Source organism: Sparus aurata, chromosome 9 (assembly GCF_900880675.1).
Source record: "Sparus aurata chromosome 9, fSpaAur1.1, whole genome shotgun sequence".
Taxonomy (NCBI): Eukaryota; Metazoa; Chordata; class Actinopteri; order Spariformes; family Sparidae; genus Sparus; species Sparus aurata.
The window spans coordinates 1,308,645-1,326,451 of NC_044195.1; the positions used below are offsets into that span (position 1 = coordinate 1,308,645).

Below are 17,807 nucleotides of genomic sequence, written 5' to 3' on the forward strand. Positions count from 1 at the left end.
AGGCCATGTATGGGGTCAGATGCTGGTGTCAACACCAGTGCTTCCTTCTCCTTGTTGATGGGGCTGGTCAAAGGAATCTGAGGGTCATTATGAAGCATTTTGGACATGCCTGCCTGGTGCAGGCCAGTCCAGCTATGAACTTATCTCTTGCAAATTTAAGAAGGGGTTGTGTTAAGCAGTGTAAGTGCAAAAAAGCTGCCTTAAGACTGCACAGCTCTCTGTTACTGTAGAGCAGGGATTCCCAAAGTGTGGTGCGCGCACCCCTGGGGGTGCGCGAGCTGCCACCAGGGGGTGCGCGAGTTGAAAAATGTAATGGTGGTCTGGTGTAAAAATATTACACAATGTCTGTGCGTTCAGACCGAAAGCGCACAAAGAGGAAAATCCGCCTTGTCCACCCCACCTAAGTCGCTTAGTCACCCTGTTCGGTCTTGCTTCTAAAATTAAAGGGCCAGCACGCCACTCGCGTTAAAAACCACCACGCAACTGCTGCTGTAGCACAGCCCATCCATTTACCGACATCGTTGATCACGGAAAGTTACTTGTTGAATAGTAACTTGATAACGCACACACACACACACACACACACACACACACACACACACACACACACACACACACACACACACACACACAGCCACTGGAGAGAACTGCTATGCAGGGGTGGACTGGCCATCGGGAGTACCAGGATTTTCCTGGTGGGCCTATCAATAATGGGCCGATGGACGGCCGTTTTTTATTTTATTTTTAGTTATTCATGTATTTATTTATTTATTTATGCTGCGCCTAGACGTTTCTCTGTCGACCCCAAGAGTTAGAGATTGGGGAAAAAATCAAACTGAGCTTCAGCGTCTGTCTGAGGAGGACAGCAGCAGAACCAGGCTGCCTGCTGGAGGCAAGAAGAAGGCTAGCGAGGAGCCTGAGATAAACATGCGGGGATGGGCGATCAGCAAACGGGCACGCCACGAGAGGGTGTCCCGCAAAATGATCAGGGCGAAACAAATGTACGCCACCGTGAGTGACAGCAGAGATGAGGAGTTTGCCGCGAGTGCTGGTCGGCTGAATCGTTTCCTCAACCACAACAACTTCACTTGCAGAAGGATGCCAGAAAATTCGCCGAGAAGCTGGCGAAGTTTGTGACATTTTCATCCCGGGATTTGAGGCGCGTCGTTAGACCTGGGCAATCGGGGCTATAGCCACTGCAGCGTTTATAACGGGGATGGAAATTCAACCCGCCACCCTCCAAATGCGGGTGAGTTTGTGTGCTGGCAGGTGAACTGAATCAGTTTACCACTGTGGCGGGTTCATTCCAGTCAGATCTGATCCAATTAATCTTAATGATCGATATCTTGGTTAGGGCATAACAACGCACTTTCCACAACCCTAGAGTTAGATCCGATCAAAGTATATTTCTGATTGGACCAAAGTGTCAGTTGGTCTTCAGAGGAGCCGGAATTCAACATGCGGCCGTAAGCGGTCATTTGGACCGCTAGATTTAAACCCTATAATCTCTCAGGTAAATACCCAACTGAGTGATGAATGCATTCATTGTGTCATGATATTTAAAAAACAAAAAACGAAATAAGGAATAAACACCAAAGTGTACATTTTAACAAGTTTAATTAGGCCCTAAACTTATTAAAATGTAGAGGACACAAGGAAAGTCCTACAGCAGCTTGTGTCAAGTTTAATTATAATCAAACTTATTAAAATGTGCACTTTGGTGTTTATTCCTTATTTCGTGTCCGACGTAATTATAATTAAACTCATAAAATGTACACTTTGGTGTTATTTCGTTTTTTCAATGTATATATTTATCAATATTCATATCATCGCACATAGTAAACCGTAATTACTGTAGGCTATATTTAATAGAGAAAAGTCAGAACAAGATAATTAACTATTAAAAGTAACTTATTCGATTATGAAACATTTTATTGTAACACTTAATAATATATAGGAATAAAATAATAATAATAATCGAAAAAGCTGGAAACGAGCTGATCCAAAACAAAAAAGAGCCAAGAAAAAAAAAAAAAAAAAAAAAAACTTGTGGCACGGGCTTGTGGCATTTCAAGTGTTCGACGTTTGGTTCTGTCTGCAGCTCTTTCGGACCGGCACTGCCTCCGTCTCCGTGTCTGCTGCTACTGCGGTGGTTGCCTCCGCTGCTGCCCACCTTGTGCCGAATGCCGCGGCCGCTTTCCCCGCCATGTATTCTGCCCCCAGCTCCTCTGCCAGCTGCTGTACTTTCCTCCGGGAATGAGATGCGGGCAATGATCCCAGCCAGGTCGAGGATGTTATAGAATACCGCAACTGGCCATCTTCGCTGACACAGACACTGAGGCAGTGCCGGTCCAAAAGAGCTGCAAACGAAACCAAATGTCGGACACTTGAAATGCCACAAGCCCGTGTGTGGTAACAGTGAGGAGAGCGGAGGTAATCTGCAGACTGTGACCAGGGATCACAACGGATATTTTTGTTTTGGATCAGCTCGTTTCCAGCTTTTTCGATTATTATTATTATTGTTGTATTCCTATATAGGCCTATTGTTAAGTGTTACAATAAAATGTTTCATAATCGAATAAGTGAATTATCTTGTTCTGAGTTTTCTCTATTAAATATACAATAATTACGGTTTACTATGTGCGATGATATGAATATTGATAAATATATAGGCTACATTTATAAAACGAAATAACACCAAAGTGTACATTTTAATAAGTTTAATTATAATTAAACTTGTTAAAATGTACACTTTGGTGTTAATTCGTTATTTCGTTTTTGTTTTTTGTTTTTTAAATATCATGACACAATGAATGCATTCATCACTCAGTTGTGTATTTACCTGACAGATTATAGCGTTTAAATCTAGCGGTCCAAATGACCGCTTATGGCCGTTCTAGTAGTGTTGAATTCCGGTTCTTCTGAAATTCAACTGACACTTTGGTCACGGGGGATTCGTTGTGTGACAGCGGACAGTCAGCATCTGGATTTTGCACCCACGATCAGTAGTATTCTCATCTCTGAACGAATGTTTGGTAGGAACCAAAGTTACGCGGGTGTTTCTCTGGGAACGACCTGACCGAGGGACGACAGCAGAACGAGACATCCCCATTGGTTATCGCATGGCTTTCCCCCCTTTTCCACCTAGACGCGTCATAGCTCATTACATAAAGTTGGAGGATTTTAATTTTTTTTTTCCTCCCGCCTCCGCCTTTTCCACCTTTCCCTCCTTGTCCGCCTGGCTCCCAATACACAATGAATGACTTCCGGGATCTTTTTCCTCTTTGTGCGCTTTCGGTCTGAACGCACAGTGTTGTTTTATAAGTGGATTTTTTCCATAAGTTTACAATAAAAAAACATGAACAATAAACATTTCCTTTGTAATATCTTTTATTTTAGATAAAAAAATATATAATTCACAAGTTTATGATATAAACGTAGAAGAAGACAGCCGCTATCTTCTTCTACTCACTGTAGGCTTGGATACATGCGCGCCAACTCGTTTCATTTCAAATATGCTTAACTGGCTGAAATCAGGGAAACTGGCAAGTGGGACGTCTCATGACAAAGTTGTTGGTCATGAAGGAGGAGAGGGACCAAGAGAGAGTGAGGATTTAGAGGCAAAAGAGACGGAGAGAATAGGAACGGCTCAGGGAGAAGAAAATGAGCGGCAGTCAGGAATTGATGCGCAGGAGGAGACCGAAGAGGAGGGAAGGAGATGGCAAAAAAGAGGTGATGAGAGTGAACACCAGACGGGGAAAAAAAAAAGGAAATATGATGACAATTATCTGGGTCTGGGCTTCACGTGGATCGGCAATACAGATTGCCCAAAGCCTCAGTGCGTGGTGTGCAATGAGGTTCTAGCAAACAGCTGTCTGAAGCCTTCTTATCTCCGTCGTCACCTGCACACGAAACATGGCAATATAAGTCAAAAGCCCCTTACATTTTTCAAAACGAAGTTGGAGGAGTTGCAGAAAAGCCAAAAACAAATGCAGTTTCATTCATGTGTTGGGTCTACGAAAGACGCATTACGGGCTTCATATCTGCTCAGTTACAGAGTAGGGAGAAAGGGGCTGCCGCACACAATTGCCGAAGACGTGTGTTTGCCAGCGGCCAAAGAGATGGTGGAGTGTATGATTGGAGAGAAAGAGGCAAAAAAGTTGGACATGATTCCTGTGTCCAATAACACTGTGTAGCGCTGCATTGATGCCATGTCTGAAGACATCCTGGCTACACTAGTCAGCCGTGTGAAGAAAAGTGAGTTTTACTCTCTGCAAGTAGACGAGTCTACTGATGTTACAAATCTGGCCAACCTTCTTGTGTATGTCCGTTACCTTTTTGAAGGAACGGTACAAGAAGATTTTTTGTTCTGTCGGCCTCTTGCTACCAGAACAACAGGAGAGGAAATCTTCAATTTAATTGACGTTTTTATGAGGACCAATGGGATCGACTGGGAGCGCTGTGTGGGAATTTGCACAGACGGGGCAAAATCAATGACGGGGAAACACACGGGGCTTATAGCTCATATTAGGAGAGTCTGTCCATCCATCAGCTGGTTACACTGCAGTGTTCACAGAGAGGCCCTCGCAGCCAAAAACATGCCAGCTGATCTACTTGCAGTGCTGAATGACGCAGTCAAACTGGTGAACTTCATCAAAGCTCGCCCGCTAAATTCAAGAATATTCACACTGTTGTGTAATGAAATGGGCAGCGAACACAAATCACTGCTGCTGCACACAGAGGTGCGTTGGCTGTCCCGCGGCAAAGTGCTGACAAGGCTCTTTGAACTCCGGCACGAACTGCAGCAGTTTTTCGAGGAGAATCCGTTCCATTTGGCCTCCAGTCTGCATGATGAAGATTTTCTGAAGATGCTCGCCTATCTAGCGGACATCTTCTCAAGTCTGAATGAACTCAATCTAAGTTTGCAGGGAGTCAGTGTAACTGTGTTCAACACACAAGACAGGATTGAGGCAATGATCAAGAAGCTCAGGTTCTGGGCGAGTTGTGCGAGTGGGAACACACACCTGTGTTTCCCTACGCTTCAGGAGTTCTTGGGGGAAAATGACGTGAACCTGGGTGAGCATGTGAAAAGTCTCATAATTGAGCACCTCAACCAACTTGCCGAGCAGCTACGGAAACACTTCCCACCTATGGACACATCTCGCGCTTGGATTCGCAATCCATTTGAAATCTCCCTGCCCGTCCCACAGCTGTCATTTCACGAGCAGGAGCAGCTGATCGAGCTGTCATCTGATGGAGCCCTGCAGCTGCAGTTCAAACGAAAGCCGCTTGTGGATTTTTGGACCGAGTCACTGACATCATACACAGTCCTTGCAAAGCAAGCCTTGAGAGTTTTGATGCCCTTCGCCACAACTTATCTCTGCGAGGCTGGTTTCTCGGCTATGGCAGCAGTTAAAACTAAACATCGGCAAAGACTGGATGCTGTCGAGAAGGATTTGAGGCTTAAACTGTCTTCCATTGCGCCAAACTTCGGAGAGCTTTGTGCCAAGATGCAAGCCCATCCATCGCATTAATATGGGTAAGTATTTGTCGGTATTGATATTATTGCTACAAATATAGGCCTACTGGGAATACTCACACATTCTCTCTCTCTCTCTCTCTCTCTCTCTCTCTCTGCAGGCTGAGCGACTTTTGCGCTGCGCTTGAAACGTTCCAGATGGATCCTCTTTTAATTTAGGCCTATTTCATGTTTCTGAGCCTATCCTCTTTGTTACTTATTTTGTGGATCGTGTGTAATTTTATTGTCGCACTTGAAAAGTTTCACATTGATCCTCGTTGTTATTTGTTTATATCTGTTTCTGAGCCCATGCTCTTGAATATTGTGGATCGTTTGTAACCTCATTGCAATTTAATTCAATGTAGTGTTGTTCGTTAATTTCCACAACCGTTGTGTTATGATGATGTTGAAGTTAGCTCCCCGATTATTTAATATTGCTGCAATTTTTCTTTTACGCAGCTGAACATTTATGTCAAAATCGTGCTTTCTGTTACTGAGCCTGTGTCTGTCACCCATCCTCTTAAAAGTCGAAGCTTGTGCATAACTTTGTTGTATTGTATTGAAACTGTGTTGATGTTGGTATCATCATGCGTGTTCTGGTTATTTGCGCATGATTAAACATGAGTCTTTATATGGAGATAAAACAAAGCTTTGTTGCGTTTTTTTTGGGGGGGGGGGGGTGCATCAGCCCGTTTGGGATGTAGAAGGGGGTGCTCCGCAAAAAAAGTTTGGGAACCGCTGCTGTAGAGGAGAATGCTGAGAGTCTTCCACGATTGACCCCATGTTTGGACAGTTACTATTGTCAGTTAGGCCTATCTTGCATTGTGAACTACTAAATAGGCTAAATATTAAAGTTGCCACTTGAATTCCTAATCATAAAAATATGTGATTTACCCCAATATCATTAATATCACAGGAATCCATGCAACTTTGAAGCAGTAATTATTTTCAAACCAGTCATGTCGGCCATCTTGAAAAATAACAGCCATCTTGAAATGTATTTGTATCATTCATGTACAAACTCCAAAAAGGTAAATACATGTAGCTAACTATATAATCAATATCATATTATAATCAACACACAAAAGAAAATTCACATGCAAATGGTAGTCAATGACGGCCATTTTGAAAAATGGCTGCCACAGCCGCCATATTGAAAATTTGCGATGGCCCGATATCAACATTTTTTTTGGACTCTCTTTGGCTATAAGTGTACCAAATTTCACGCTTTTATCACAAAGTGCATGATTCTTTGGAATTTTGCTGTTAAGCCGCCCCACTATTAAAGAGAGAAGGCATCTGCTTTCAGACACTTCTCAACAAGATGCGCATCCACTGGTCCAGCGGGGTGAAAACCTATGGCAGTGCAGAGGAGGCAACTAGAGACCTGCGAGAGAGAGGATACGACGTTGATAACACGGGGACCAACAGTGGAGGAATCACAATCGTTGAGAGGCTCCAATCAACCGGAACTGCAACATGGAAACACACCGGGAGTGGACGTAATAGGGAGGCCAGCAGACATGCGCGTGAAAGACTGCATGATTTTCGTCTGAGGGGAAACAACACTGGATGAGTATCTCACTGATAACCTGAGTTCAAATGAACACAAAACTGTTATAACTTGCTAAGGGTAGGTGAAGTTAAAGTATAGTAGTATATAGTTTGCTTTAGTGGGTTATAGATAAATGGACTGTTGGCTTAAGGACTGAAATGCAGCTGCAGGGACTGGTATGAGTATATTAATCCTATATGGATTGAATCTCATTACTGGATGGGGGCCCTTTCTTTGTGTGAGGCTTTCCCCCTCATAACAAAAAGAGAGTCAGCAGAAGTGGAGGGTTGTTGATATCTCTTTATGGAGGTCACTTTTTTTGTATATAGTTCAAATAAGCACTAAACAGTTTTTGAAAGTGTTACTTGTTCCTGTACGTTCAACTGAAAGCCTGTGCATGAATGTTTCCAAAGTTAACACAACTAAGATGGTTTATGGATACCAAACAGGAAGAAAATTAAAGTACTTTCTATAAATGTCAACGGTTTGGGAACCCAAGTCAAAAGAGCTAAAATAATGGCCAAACTTATAAAAGAAAAGACACAGATACATTTCTTACAAGAAACTCATTTATCAAAAGCAGAACACGAGTAATTAAAGAAATTTGGATTCAATAACACTTTTTATAGTTCGCACTCAAGGAGTAGCAATACTGTTGTCTAATGCAACCAAATTTGAGTACCAAAAGGAAATAAAAGACAAAGAGGGAACTTATATCATTGTAAAAGGGATGATGGGCCAAACAATGGTAAACACTGGTGAACATATATGCCCCACCTGAGAGTAATAACGATTTTTTAAAATCTCTATTTGACATCACTGCATTGGAAGCAGAGGGCATATGTATATGTGGCGGAGACCTTAATGTGTTAATGGATTATGATATGGATACATCTAGTTTTAAGAGAAATAAGAAATCAATCACAAAACTGGTCAGGAGTGCATGGGAGGAGATGGGCTTTTTTGATGTATGGAGAGATCTACATCCACTGCAGAGAGATTTTAGTCATTACTCAACAACACACTCGTACTCCAGAATTGACTATTTTTTTATGCAGAAAGAAAACAGAGATAAAATAAAAGACTGTTGGATTGGAGTGGCAGATGTGTCTGACCATAGTGCCATCTATCTGAAGATACACTTGAAATATAGACGGAAAGATACAATATGGAGATTGAATGTGGGGTTATTAAATAATAAATCAGTAGTTGAGCAAATTAGGGCAGGTATACTTACCTGGAGGAAAACAATAATGGGGAAACAGATCCAGCTATATTGTGGGATGCTTTAAAAGCTGTAATACGGGGAAAATTAATTGCAATTACAAGTAATCTCAAAAGAGAAAGAATAAAGCAGTATAAAATGTATATAGCAGAATAGAGACATTTGGAAGGGAAACATAAAATTCATGAAGACAGCATACAAGCAGCTTTGATCAGCTTAGATGCGGAAAAAGCTTTTGACAGTGTCAATTGGGAATTTTTATATTTAACCCTAACCCTAGGGAAAATTTGGATTCAACTTGAAGTCAATTCAATGCATCAGGTCTATCTATAACAAACCTACAGATAGAGTGAAAGTCAATGGCTCTCTGTCAGAAAGATTTGTCTTGGAGAGAGGAACCAGACAGGGCAGTTGCCTCAGCCTCACGCTGTTTGCCCTATATATCGAGCCATTAGCCCAGATGATCAGACAAGACAGTTCAATAAAAGGTATAGAAATTAATAAACAAGAACATGTAATAAATCAGTTGCGGATGACATAAAAAAAAAAACAGGAAATTCATTTAATCAGCTTACACAAACTCTTGAAAGATTTGGTTGTTATTCAGGTTATAAAGTAAATATACTTAAAACTCAAATCTTAATGTTTAACTGTCTGCCAAACCAAGAATTTAGGGAATGGCAGACAAACTGGGTAGCAAAATTAATCAAATATTTGGGCATAAATATAAATAAAGATCTTTCAAAATTACATTGTAGTAACTATGAACACATAGACAAAAACATAAGGGAAGATATTGACAGATGGTTCACTTACCCACTGGAATTAAATGACAGGATAAATGTGGTTAAAATGAACATCTTACCACGTCTGCTATATTTGTTTCTATCTTTGCCTGTAGTTGTATCAAAAGACCAATTTCTTCAATGGGATAAGTGCATATCAAGATTTGTATGGGGAGGTAAACAGCCCAGAATACGCTATGCCACACCTCAATTATCTAAAGACAGAGGGGGAATGGCACTCCCAAATCTAAAAGAATATTTTCGTGCTGCGCAACTGTGTCAACTAACCTACTGGTGTGATGAGGGATATGTATCTTGATGGAAAGATATTGAAATGTCTACATTAAAATACCCAATTCAAATGAGTATTGGGGAAGCAGAAACCCCCACTTACATAAAAGAAGAGCATAATTTCAACCCAGTGATATCCTTTACTTTAGATATATGGTATTCAACAGTGAAACAATTAAAAATAGGAAAGGAAATTGGACTATTAAAATGGATTGCATTTGATGATAAATTTGCACCAAGAAAATATGATGTTGGATTTAAACAATGGGCAGAAAAAGGAATTACAGCCATATGTACAACTATTAAAAGAGGTGAAATAAAAGCTTTCAAGAACTTAAGAATATACATGATCTCACAAATCAGGACTTATTTAGATATCTACAAATGAGGGACTATTATATCAAAAGTATTAAAACAACCGAGGATAAAATACATCCCATCATAAAGCTACTTGTTAAAGCTTATAGCCAAGCTATTCCGAAGGCTGTGGCGGTTCTGTATGGCTGTTTTATGGATTCTAGAATAGATTCAACATTGTATGTTAAAGCCAAATGGGAAAGGGAGCTGGGTGAGGAGATTTCAGAGGGGATATGGTATGATATGTGGAAAACACACCAAATTACAACACAATCTCTGAAATGGAGGGAATTCAGTTGGAAGAATCTAATTTCGTACTTCATTACACCTAAAATCAAAAGTAAACAGTTAAATGCTCAACAGCCGTGTTGGAGATTATGTAACCACATGGATCCAGACCACACACACTTTTTTTGGGAAAAAAAGTGTGTGTGGATTATCATTGTGCTGTCAGATGGACTCCGCTCAGGGAATGAGGCCATGAGACCGAATGAATGAGACCGTTTCCTTATGCTGTAGTCCATAGGAAACTTAAATAAGCGAACAGCACGTTACTCTGCACACTGTGGCATCCAGGAAAGATGCACGAGCAACGTGGAGGAGACATGACTGGTTAGCTGACTGGTTAGCTAGCTGCAAACTATGTAAGAGATGCTAGCCGAGACTCAAGAGCGAGCGGAAAAAACACCTAAGCTAATGCGCTGAACGTGCTTATACCGCTTCCGCAGCAGGGTGGGGTTTATGCTAATCATGATTTCTGACACGCCCATTAAATCCTGAACACAGAAATTTAAAACACGGTTTGTGAAGCCTAGCTCCAAAATTAAATTCTAAATGGTTGAATGGCTTTTTACATGTTTTAAGGAAATACATTTATGACCTATTTAATGTGTTTAGAAGAAAATGGCTGAATTTGCTTTACACGGACTTTAAGGTTAGCTTACCTTGCATTCGCTGAACAGTTGAGGGTGATGGTCGAGCAAATGAGTAAGTAAAGTATTGCCGCCCCTCGCAACAACTATCTTCATGCAGCTCCTGCAGATAGGGCTGCCGTCCTCGACCAGCTGTCACTGAGCATTCTTATTATAACCAGAATACGCCCAGACTTCAGATTTGGTTCTCATTGAAGGCGGAAAAATGCCTTGAGGGCCGCTACTATCATGTCCTCCCTCCGCCATGTCTTCTTCACTACATAACAAGCGCACGTTGCGTGCTGCGCATGCGTAGTTAGACTTAAGAAGTTAACTTAAACGGTAACCTTCACCGTTGGTAACCGTTACATCCCTACAAGTGGTACACCATTTTGCATTTAAGATCTTAATAAATATATATACATCATATATCAATACAAATACAATACAGAAATCACCTGGAAAGGTTATGATACTCAACATTTTTTAAAAGGCAATATAGCCTGCAATGACTGGCAGATATTGAATGAAATTCAACATTTCTTTGTTGAATTTCATGTCATGGCGGATATATAAATGTGAGAAAATACTTTATTGGGGTACATGATGGAAAGATTATTTATGCATACATGAGGATTTGTAGGACATCTGCAAATTTTGTGGATCAATACTTTCGACAGATTGAAGAAATTGGTTTGATAAACCAGGAGTGAACTCACTACAAATGATGCTGCACGCAATCCAATATTTTTACCCCTACCTGCTTAACTCTGTTGATTCTTTTGATCAGTTCTTCAGCAGACACACTGCCAGCGATGACCTCCAGAGGAATCCCATTCTCTCCAATAAAGAAGCTGGAGGGTATGCACACCACTGGATCTTTAGACAGAGTGGGTTAAGGAACAAGCTCATCAACAAGTGACATTTTGAAGTATTAAGTATAAGAAGTATAAACAGCGCTTACTAGACCATTTCCTCCAGGCATAGAAAACAATGTAAGGTAAGCACTAATAAAAAAGATAATAGATATGGTAAGTGGATGGCTGGGGCTCAGGGGTAGAGTCGGTCACCCTTCTAATGTAAGGTTGGAGGTATATCCCTGGATCCCCAGCCCCAATGTATCCTTGGACAAGACAAGATGTTGAACCCCAAATTGCTCCAAGTGGCTGCTCTGCCATCAATATGTGTCCAGACCTTAAAAGCAATAGGTAAATATCTATTTACCAAGGAAAGTTTTTGGTATGCCCCATCTTAAGTTTGAAGTTTCAATTATAAGTAAATAAATCCAAACGTAGAAACATCCCCTTTTCAGACAGGCCATTTTAGTGGATGGTAAATAAAGCTGTGCCTAAATACTTAAAACTCTATCATTGTCCTCAACTGTATTTCTTGACCTTCCTCCAGTGTTACTATAATCCACCCTATTCTCCTTTACTGTAATGCACTGGTTGTCTTCACTGTAATCCACTGCATTTCTTTCCTGTACTGTTTTCACCTACACTGCTCTTCTTTACGCAAGCCTAGTGCGGCTTTTCTCTAGCCGTTTTTAGACAGAGCACCAAGCCGCCAATTTGCCCGTCCTTTTGGCAGCTTGGTCCACGGTTTTAGACAGAAGGCGGCAAATTGGGGGTCTGTTTTGGTCCGCCAATCTCCGCCTCGGCGGGTACACTTATTTCCCCCTCGCCTGCTATCTAAAAACGAGGCAGCAATGTGCTGGCCTCTGCGTGAGGTGGGCAGAGGTGTCAATGACCTGCACTGTTGTGCGACCCACAGCCGGGGAGTGTTAAAACCAGGAAACAGCTGATCACAGCAGTCGGTCCATCATTTAATCCGCGGACATTAAGATGAGCAACTGCCGCTGAGATCCAGGAGATGCTAGCGTCTCTTCGGTCTCTGTAGCTGTTTGGTTGTGTTAGCTTGTTGTTGTGTCGGCAAGCTAAGGACGGTTGCTACTTTCAAATTAAAAGCCCCCCACTAAGAACCCAGTTCTAAACTCCAATGGGATGCAATGTAAAGCTCTTATTTTGAAGACAAATTTGTTTTCATTGTTCACAGCCCAACTTCAAGCTTCACGTCACGTCACATGTTTATGCCTACCTCAGAGGCGGCTTTTGGAAAAGGAGGAATATTATGCCTCGGTTTTAGAAAGACAGGCCGACACATTGCCGTCCTTACCTTGGAGCAAATGTGCTGCCTTTTCTATCTGAAAAGGGCTTCTGTTTAAGGAAGTAAAAATGTACTTTAAAATGAACATTAAAATGTGAAATATTTGGTGCATCAGAGTTGTTACAGTGGGGTAGAGGTCTTCACAGGTCCAACAATTTATGGCCGATAGCAAAAGAACACAGTAATGTACGACTCTGAACCAGAGCCCTCTCTTACCTCAAAGCTGGGTTGAACCCACATATGAGTGAGAGACATCGAACAAAAACATGGCACCTTGGCACCAATTTCAAAGCTAGTCTCCATTAACGAGTTTACAAGTTGTCAAAACAAAACTGTGTTTTACATAAGGCACATTAATAGCCTTTCCCCTGAGTCTGGCTCTGCGGTAGGGCTGTGTGTTATCAAAAATGTAAGTTATATCATTTTCCAGGCAGGATGGCCATAGAAAATATATATCTCAAAATACAAAAATATATATGTTCAGTTGTAAGTCAAAGTCACCTTTGAGATGTCCCAGATTTAATAAAATGGACTGAAATCCAGGACTCCAGACTAACCTTTTCACCACTGTCCCAGAACCATCCGAATACCAATTTCATCAGTCCGAAAGTGAATGTAGTCTGTCTCAAAATGTAATTACTGTTTCTTTACTTTGTCATTATCATCTCTTGTTGTTGATTAAAAGCATTGAAAGTACTTCTATAACCAAATAGTACTTGAAGTATATTGTTTTTGTTTTTTTTACTGTAAAATGTATGTTATCAAATCAGACCCTGTATAGAATAGGCAAGATCCTGGAATAAATTGGAAACGCTTTAACATGTACTGATAGATTGAAACAGGTATCATGAAAAAAAGCCAGAATTAATATTTGTCACTCACAATGTTGATGAAGGTTCTTAGTCATCCATGTAATGATAATTTTAAGTGCTATATTTTAGGCAACTGGACTTGTTTTTATGCCTTGGTGTTTTGTCTTTAGGAAGGACAAGTTTGCCTCAGTGTGTTGCTAGGTTTGAAGAAAACCGGGATATGATGTGTATCGAAGATCGTCCTGACTTTCTCAGATATTCCCACGACTTAAGGAATGACAATGTTTTAAGTCTTTCAGTTTTTCCCCTTATCTGTCTGCTCTGGATCTTTTAGAGGTTTTGACAAGGTTCCAGTTTGAGTAGCCACAGGTTCTGTTTAAGGTGCTGCCTGTCCCCTCTAACGTGCAATATTTTAGTGCACAGTTTCTTGCCTACTCTATGTACTTTCTGATTTGATAAGATATTTACAGTAAAAAAAACAAAACAATATATTTAGGACATCAGCTGAGTACTATTTGGAACTAATAGTACTTTGAATGCTTTTGCTTAGCAGCAATTGATGACAAAGACAAAGTAAAGAAACAGTATTTTTATTTTGAGACAGTCTACTTTCACTTTAGGACTGATAAAACCGGGTTTATGCACAACTGAGCATTTAGCCAACTGTGTAGAAAATACTAAGATATATCGTCTATGGCCATTCTGCTTTAAAATTATATGCAATAACTTAAGATTTTAGGTCTATAACACCCAGCCCTGCCACAGAGCCAGACTCAGAGGAGAAAGCTACTTATGTTGCCTCATGTAAAACACAGCAGATCGTTCAAGTTGCTGTATGTATATTTGGCCATATTTTAAGAAGACCTATAAAAATGTAATTATTGAACTAAAGTTTATGAGTGTTTTTTTGGGACAAAGTAGTATGTGTTCCATTCATTCCATAGCAGAAAAATGAGAGTCCTAGAAATCATTGGAACTTAAAACTGCCATGATTGACATTTTCTTTACAAGTGTAAACTTTTGACACAACTATACGGTAATCCAGTGGAAGATAAGGGTCAGAAATAAATCAATAGCTTGTTTGTCACATTATATAGGCGTAATTAAAATTAATTTAACCATATAAGAAATCAACCAGGATGAAGGACCATAGCAGAACAGGCTTGATTTGCCAGACTCTGATCTGACAGAAGCCATTTTTGCGACCTGTGTTTATGAATGTTTCGCAATGGGTAAAACTTCAGTTGTAAATCAGAAATTTGCCTAGTATAATTTTGTAGATTTAAGATGTACCGATGTCATAGCCTGTCAGAGTGAGGGATGATCATCCCACCATGCTGTACAAGGTGCAGTGATGGGTCCTAAATCTAGTCACATACCTTAGGGCTAAGGTACACAGGAGGTTGAGGTTAAATATCAAATCAATTTTATTTATATAGCCCAAAATCGCAATCACAATGCTTCAATGGGCTTTACAATCTGTCCTTAGACCCTTGAATCAAGTGAGGAAAAACGATGGAAGAAACTTCAGGAAGAGCCACAGAGCAGAATCCCTCTCCCAGGAAGGACCGACATGCAATAGATGCCACATGTACAGAATAGGGTAATAGGGTAAACGGTGAGGCAAACTTGTAAATGGTATCACCAGAATCAATGCGAGTCAGAAAGATGCCAAGAACTAAGCATTTCCTTGATGCCATGAAAAAAAGTGAAGTCCTGTTTTTCTGTCATCAAAAAACATTAGTGTCTGGCCCCTTAAAAATGAAGAATAAGATACATAATAATAAAACTTACTTATTTTTTCATGCACGCAGCAAGAAATGAGAGACTTTGTCCGTTTTATACGTGTATTGTCATTGCACTGAATTTTTATAAACCAATACGTCGCCCCTATCCAGTTGCTGTCTCTCTGATGCACAATAGATTAGAAGTTGAAAGTATAATAGTGTAAAGTGTAATAGTGTAAATAAACATGTAAACACACCCGAAATTTGTCCTCTGCATTTAACCCATCACTAGCTTCACATTCTAAGTATACACATACACAAACAAGCTAGGAGCAGTGGGCTGCTATGTCAGCGCCCGGGGAGCAAACATAGGAGGTTTAGTGCCTTGCTCAAGGGCACCTCGGCAGTAACCTAGGAAGTGGACTGGCACCTCTTCAGCTACCAGTCCACTTCCATATTGTGGTCTGTAGCTGGACTTGAAACGGCCACCCTCCAGTCCCCAAGCCAAGTCTCTACTGACTGAGCTACTGCCGCCGCCGCCTATTGACTATTGATTAATCTCACACACAAACTCTCACCTCATACCAACAAGAAGCTCTGTATCTCACACATGTAGTGAAACATCTGTCATGCACTTGTGCTACTGTGGTTATTTCATTCATCGTATTGACAGATGATTGCATTGCACATGCATCATATGAATAACAGACTAACTAAGACAGAGTATCGGAGATGTTTCTCTCTTAAAGCTAGGTTCTGTAATGTTGTTCAGAAACACATTTTGTTATACTGGGTGAAATGATCCTGCTATCCTGAGATTAGTCAATACATTATGTATTCAGAAAAAGGAACGAAAATAATCGGACCTCTGTGGCAGCTGTAGGACTGAGAAAAAGCTGACCAATCCGTGCCATCCGGCCCGGATAGCACGGATTGGTCAGATGCACAGATTGGTCAGATGCCTTCATGTCTAGTTCTGTCCCTCCCTCCTCCGCGCGTGCACACGTTACGTTTCACTGATGCCGGAAATATTCAGCACACTCCTCTGCAGAAATACGGAGTTACAGGAGAAAACGTTCATTTGGTTACAATGGCAGAGAAAATGCAGCCAGCGTTACTTGTAACAGCTCACCCCGCTAAAAAGGCAAGGAAAAGAAAGCCTGAGGCAGAGAAGGCTGCAACGAAAAAGGCTCTGGATAAAGAAAGAAGTCGACCGAGTCAACATCGGTGCGGCGTTTGAGCAGTGGAGACACCTGGGGCATGTGAAAGGGCTTGAAAAGTGATGCAGAGGTTGCTCTCTTTTTGTTGGACAGGTAATTATTTGTTTGTTTTAAGGGGATTTGTTATTTTCATGACTTGGCTATGTTTGTAGCTCGTATTAGCCAAATGCTAACGTTAGCTTCTTTGTGTGTTGTTTTTAGCCATGAGAATGGCTAATGAGTCGGCCCAATTTCCACTGGATAGGGGTCTGCTGCGTAGCGGCTCTGATCCGGTTTTGCTCCGCCTTCCGGCAATCCCCACTGGTTGCGGTTTGAGTCCGCCCTGGCTCAGTACGGTACGGACGGAGCACTGACGGGATGGGGAGGGGGGGTTGGAACTTAGAGGAGGCGCCATTTTCAAATCTTGCTAACTCTCTTGCTAGCTCTCCAGGATTGTAGACCCTAGCGTTAATGTTCAAGAAAATCTGAGCGATTGGGGTTAGGTTTGCACAAAGAGGGACAGCTGGGGTGCGAGAAAGAAGAGATGTAAATTGGCATGGCTTCAAAGAAGAAACTGGTTATGTAACGCAACATCAAACTAAACTGACATACACCAGCACTGTCTTTTTCTTTTGATCATTTGAAAATGTATTGATATCCCTTTGACAGTCAATATACCACCCAACCCGACCATAAAACATGTAATCCATCGTTCTTACCACGAAAGTTGCTATCAATTTTCTAGTTGATCTGTTTAACCTCTCTCACCAGCTGAAATACCTTAACCAATCGACATGTTATTTTGTCTTAAATATAGCAATAGCCCAGTTATTGTCCTGTATGTGAACCTGACCGACTGACGTGATCTAACATGAAACCGACCCTGTACAGGCACCACATTGCGTTTTGCGTCCTACATGTCGGGTGGAATTGTAAAGAAATATTGACGAGAAATGAGACAACTGAAGCAAATACTGTTGCCTACGATACAGCACTAAGAATTACATAGATAAGCTAAAGAAACCACAGACTTTTGGGCCCTTACAGGTTTATTATCTATTGACTGAAATTTTCACAGAGGTGCACCATTAATCTAGTAAAATAAAGTAAAAATTAGGCGGTAATATCGGCTCCAACGAACCAACTAGCTGTTGATTGACCCCAACGATAGACAATATATTTATCCTATTGACCAACCATATTTTGAAAGTGTGCCAACATCAAGTTTTAGTGTGACCGTTTCATTCTATTGCCCATTGTG

At 41.1% G+C, this 17,807-nt stretch overlaps 1 protein-coding gene across 1 annotated transcript in view; it reads right to left on the reverse strand.

Moving 5' to 3' along the window:
* The window catches only part of ubxn4 (UBX domain protein 4), a 137,342-nt gene that overhangs the window by 104,256 nt on the left and 15,279 nt on the right, over window positions 1-17,807 (reverse strand). Inside the window, exons 4-5 of the mRNA XM_030428494.1 lie at window positions 11,362-11,521; window positions 9,050-9,059 (exon numbers count right to left, since the gene is read on the reverse strand). Coding sequence (XP_030284354.1) covers window positions 9,050-9,059; window positions 11,362-11,521 — 170 coding nt within the window. The remainder of the gene's footprint in view (window positions 1-9,049; window positions 9,060-11,361; window positions 11,522-17,807) is intronic.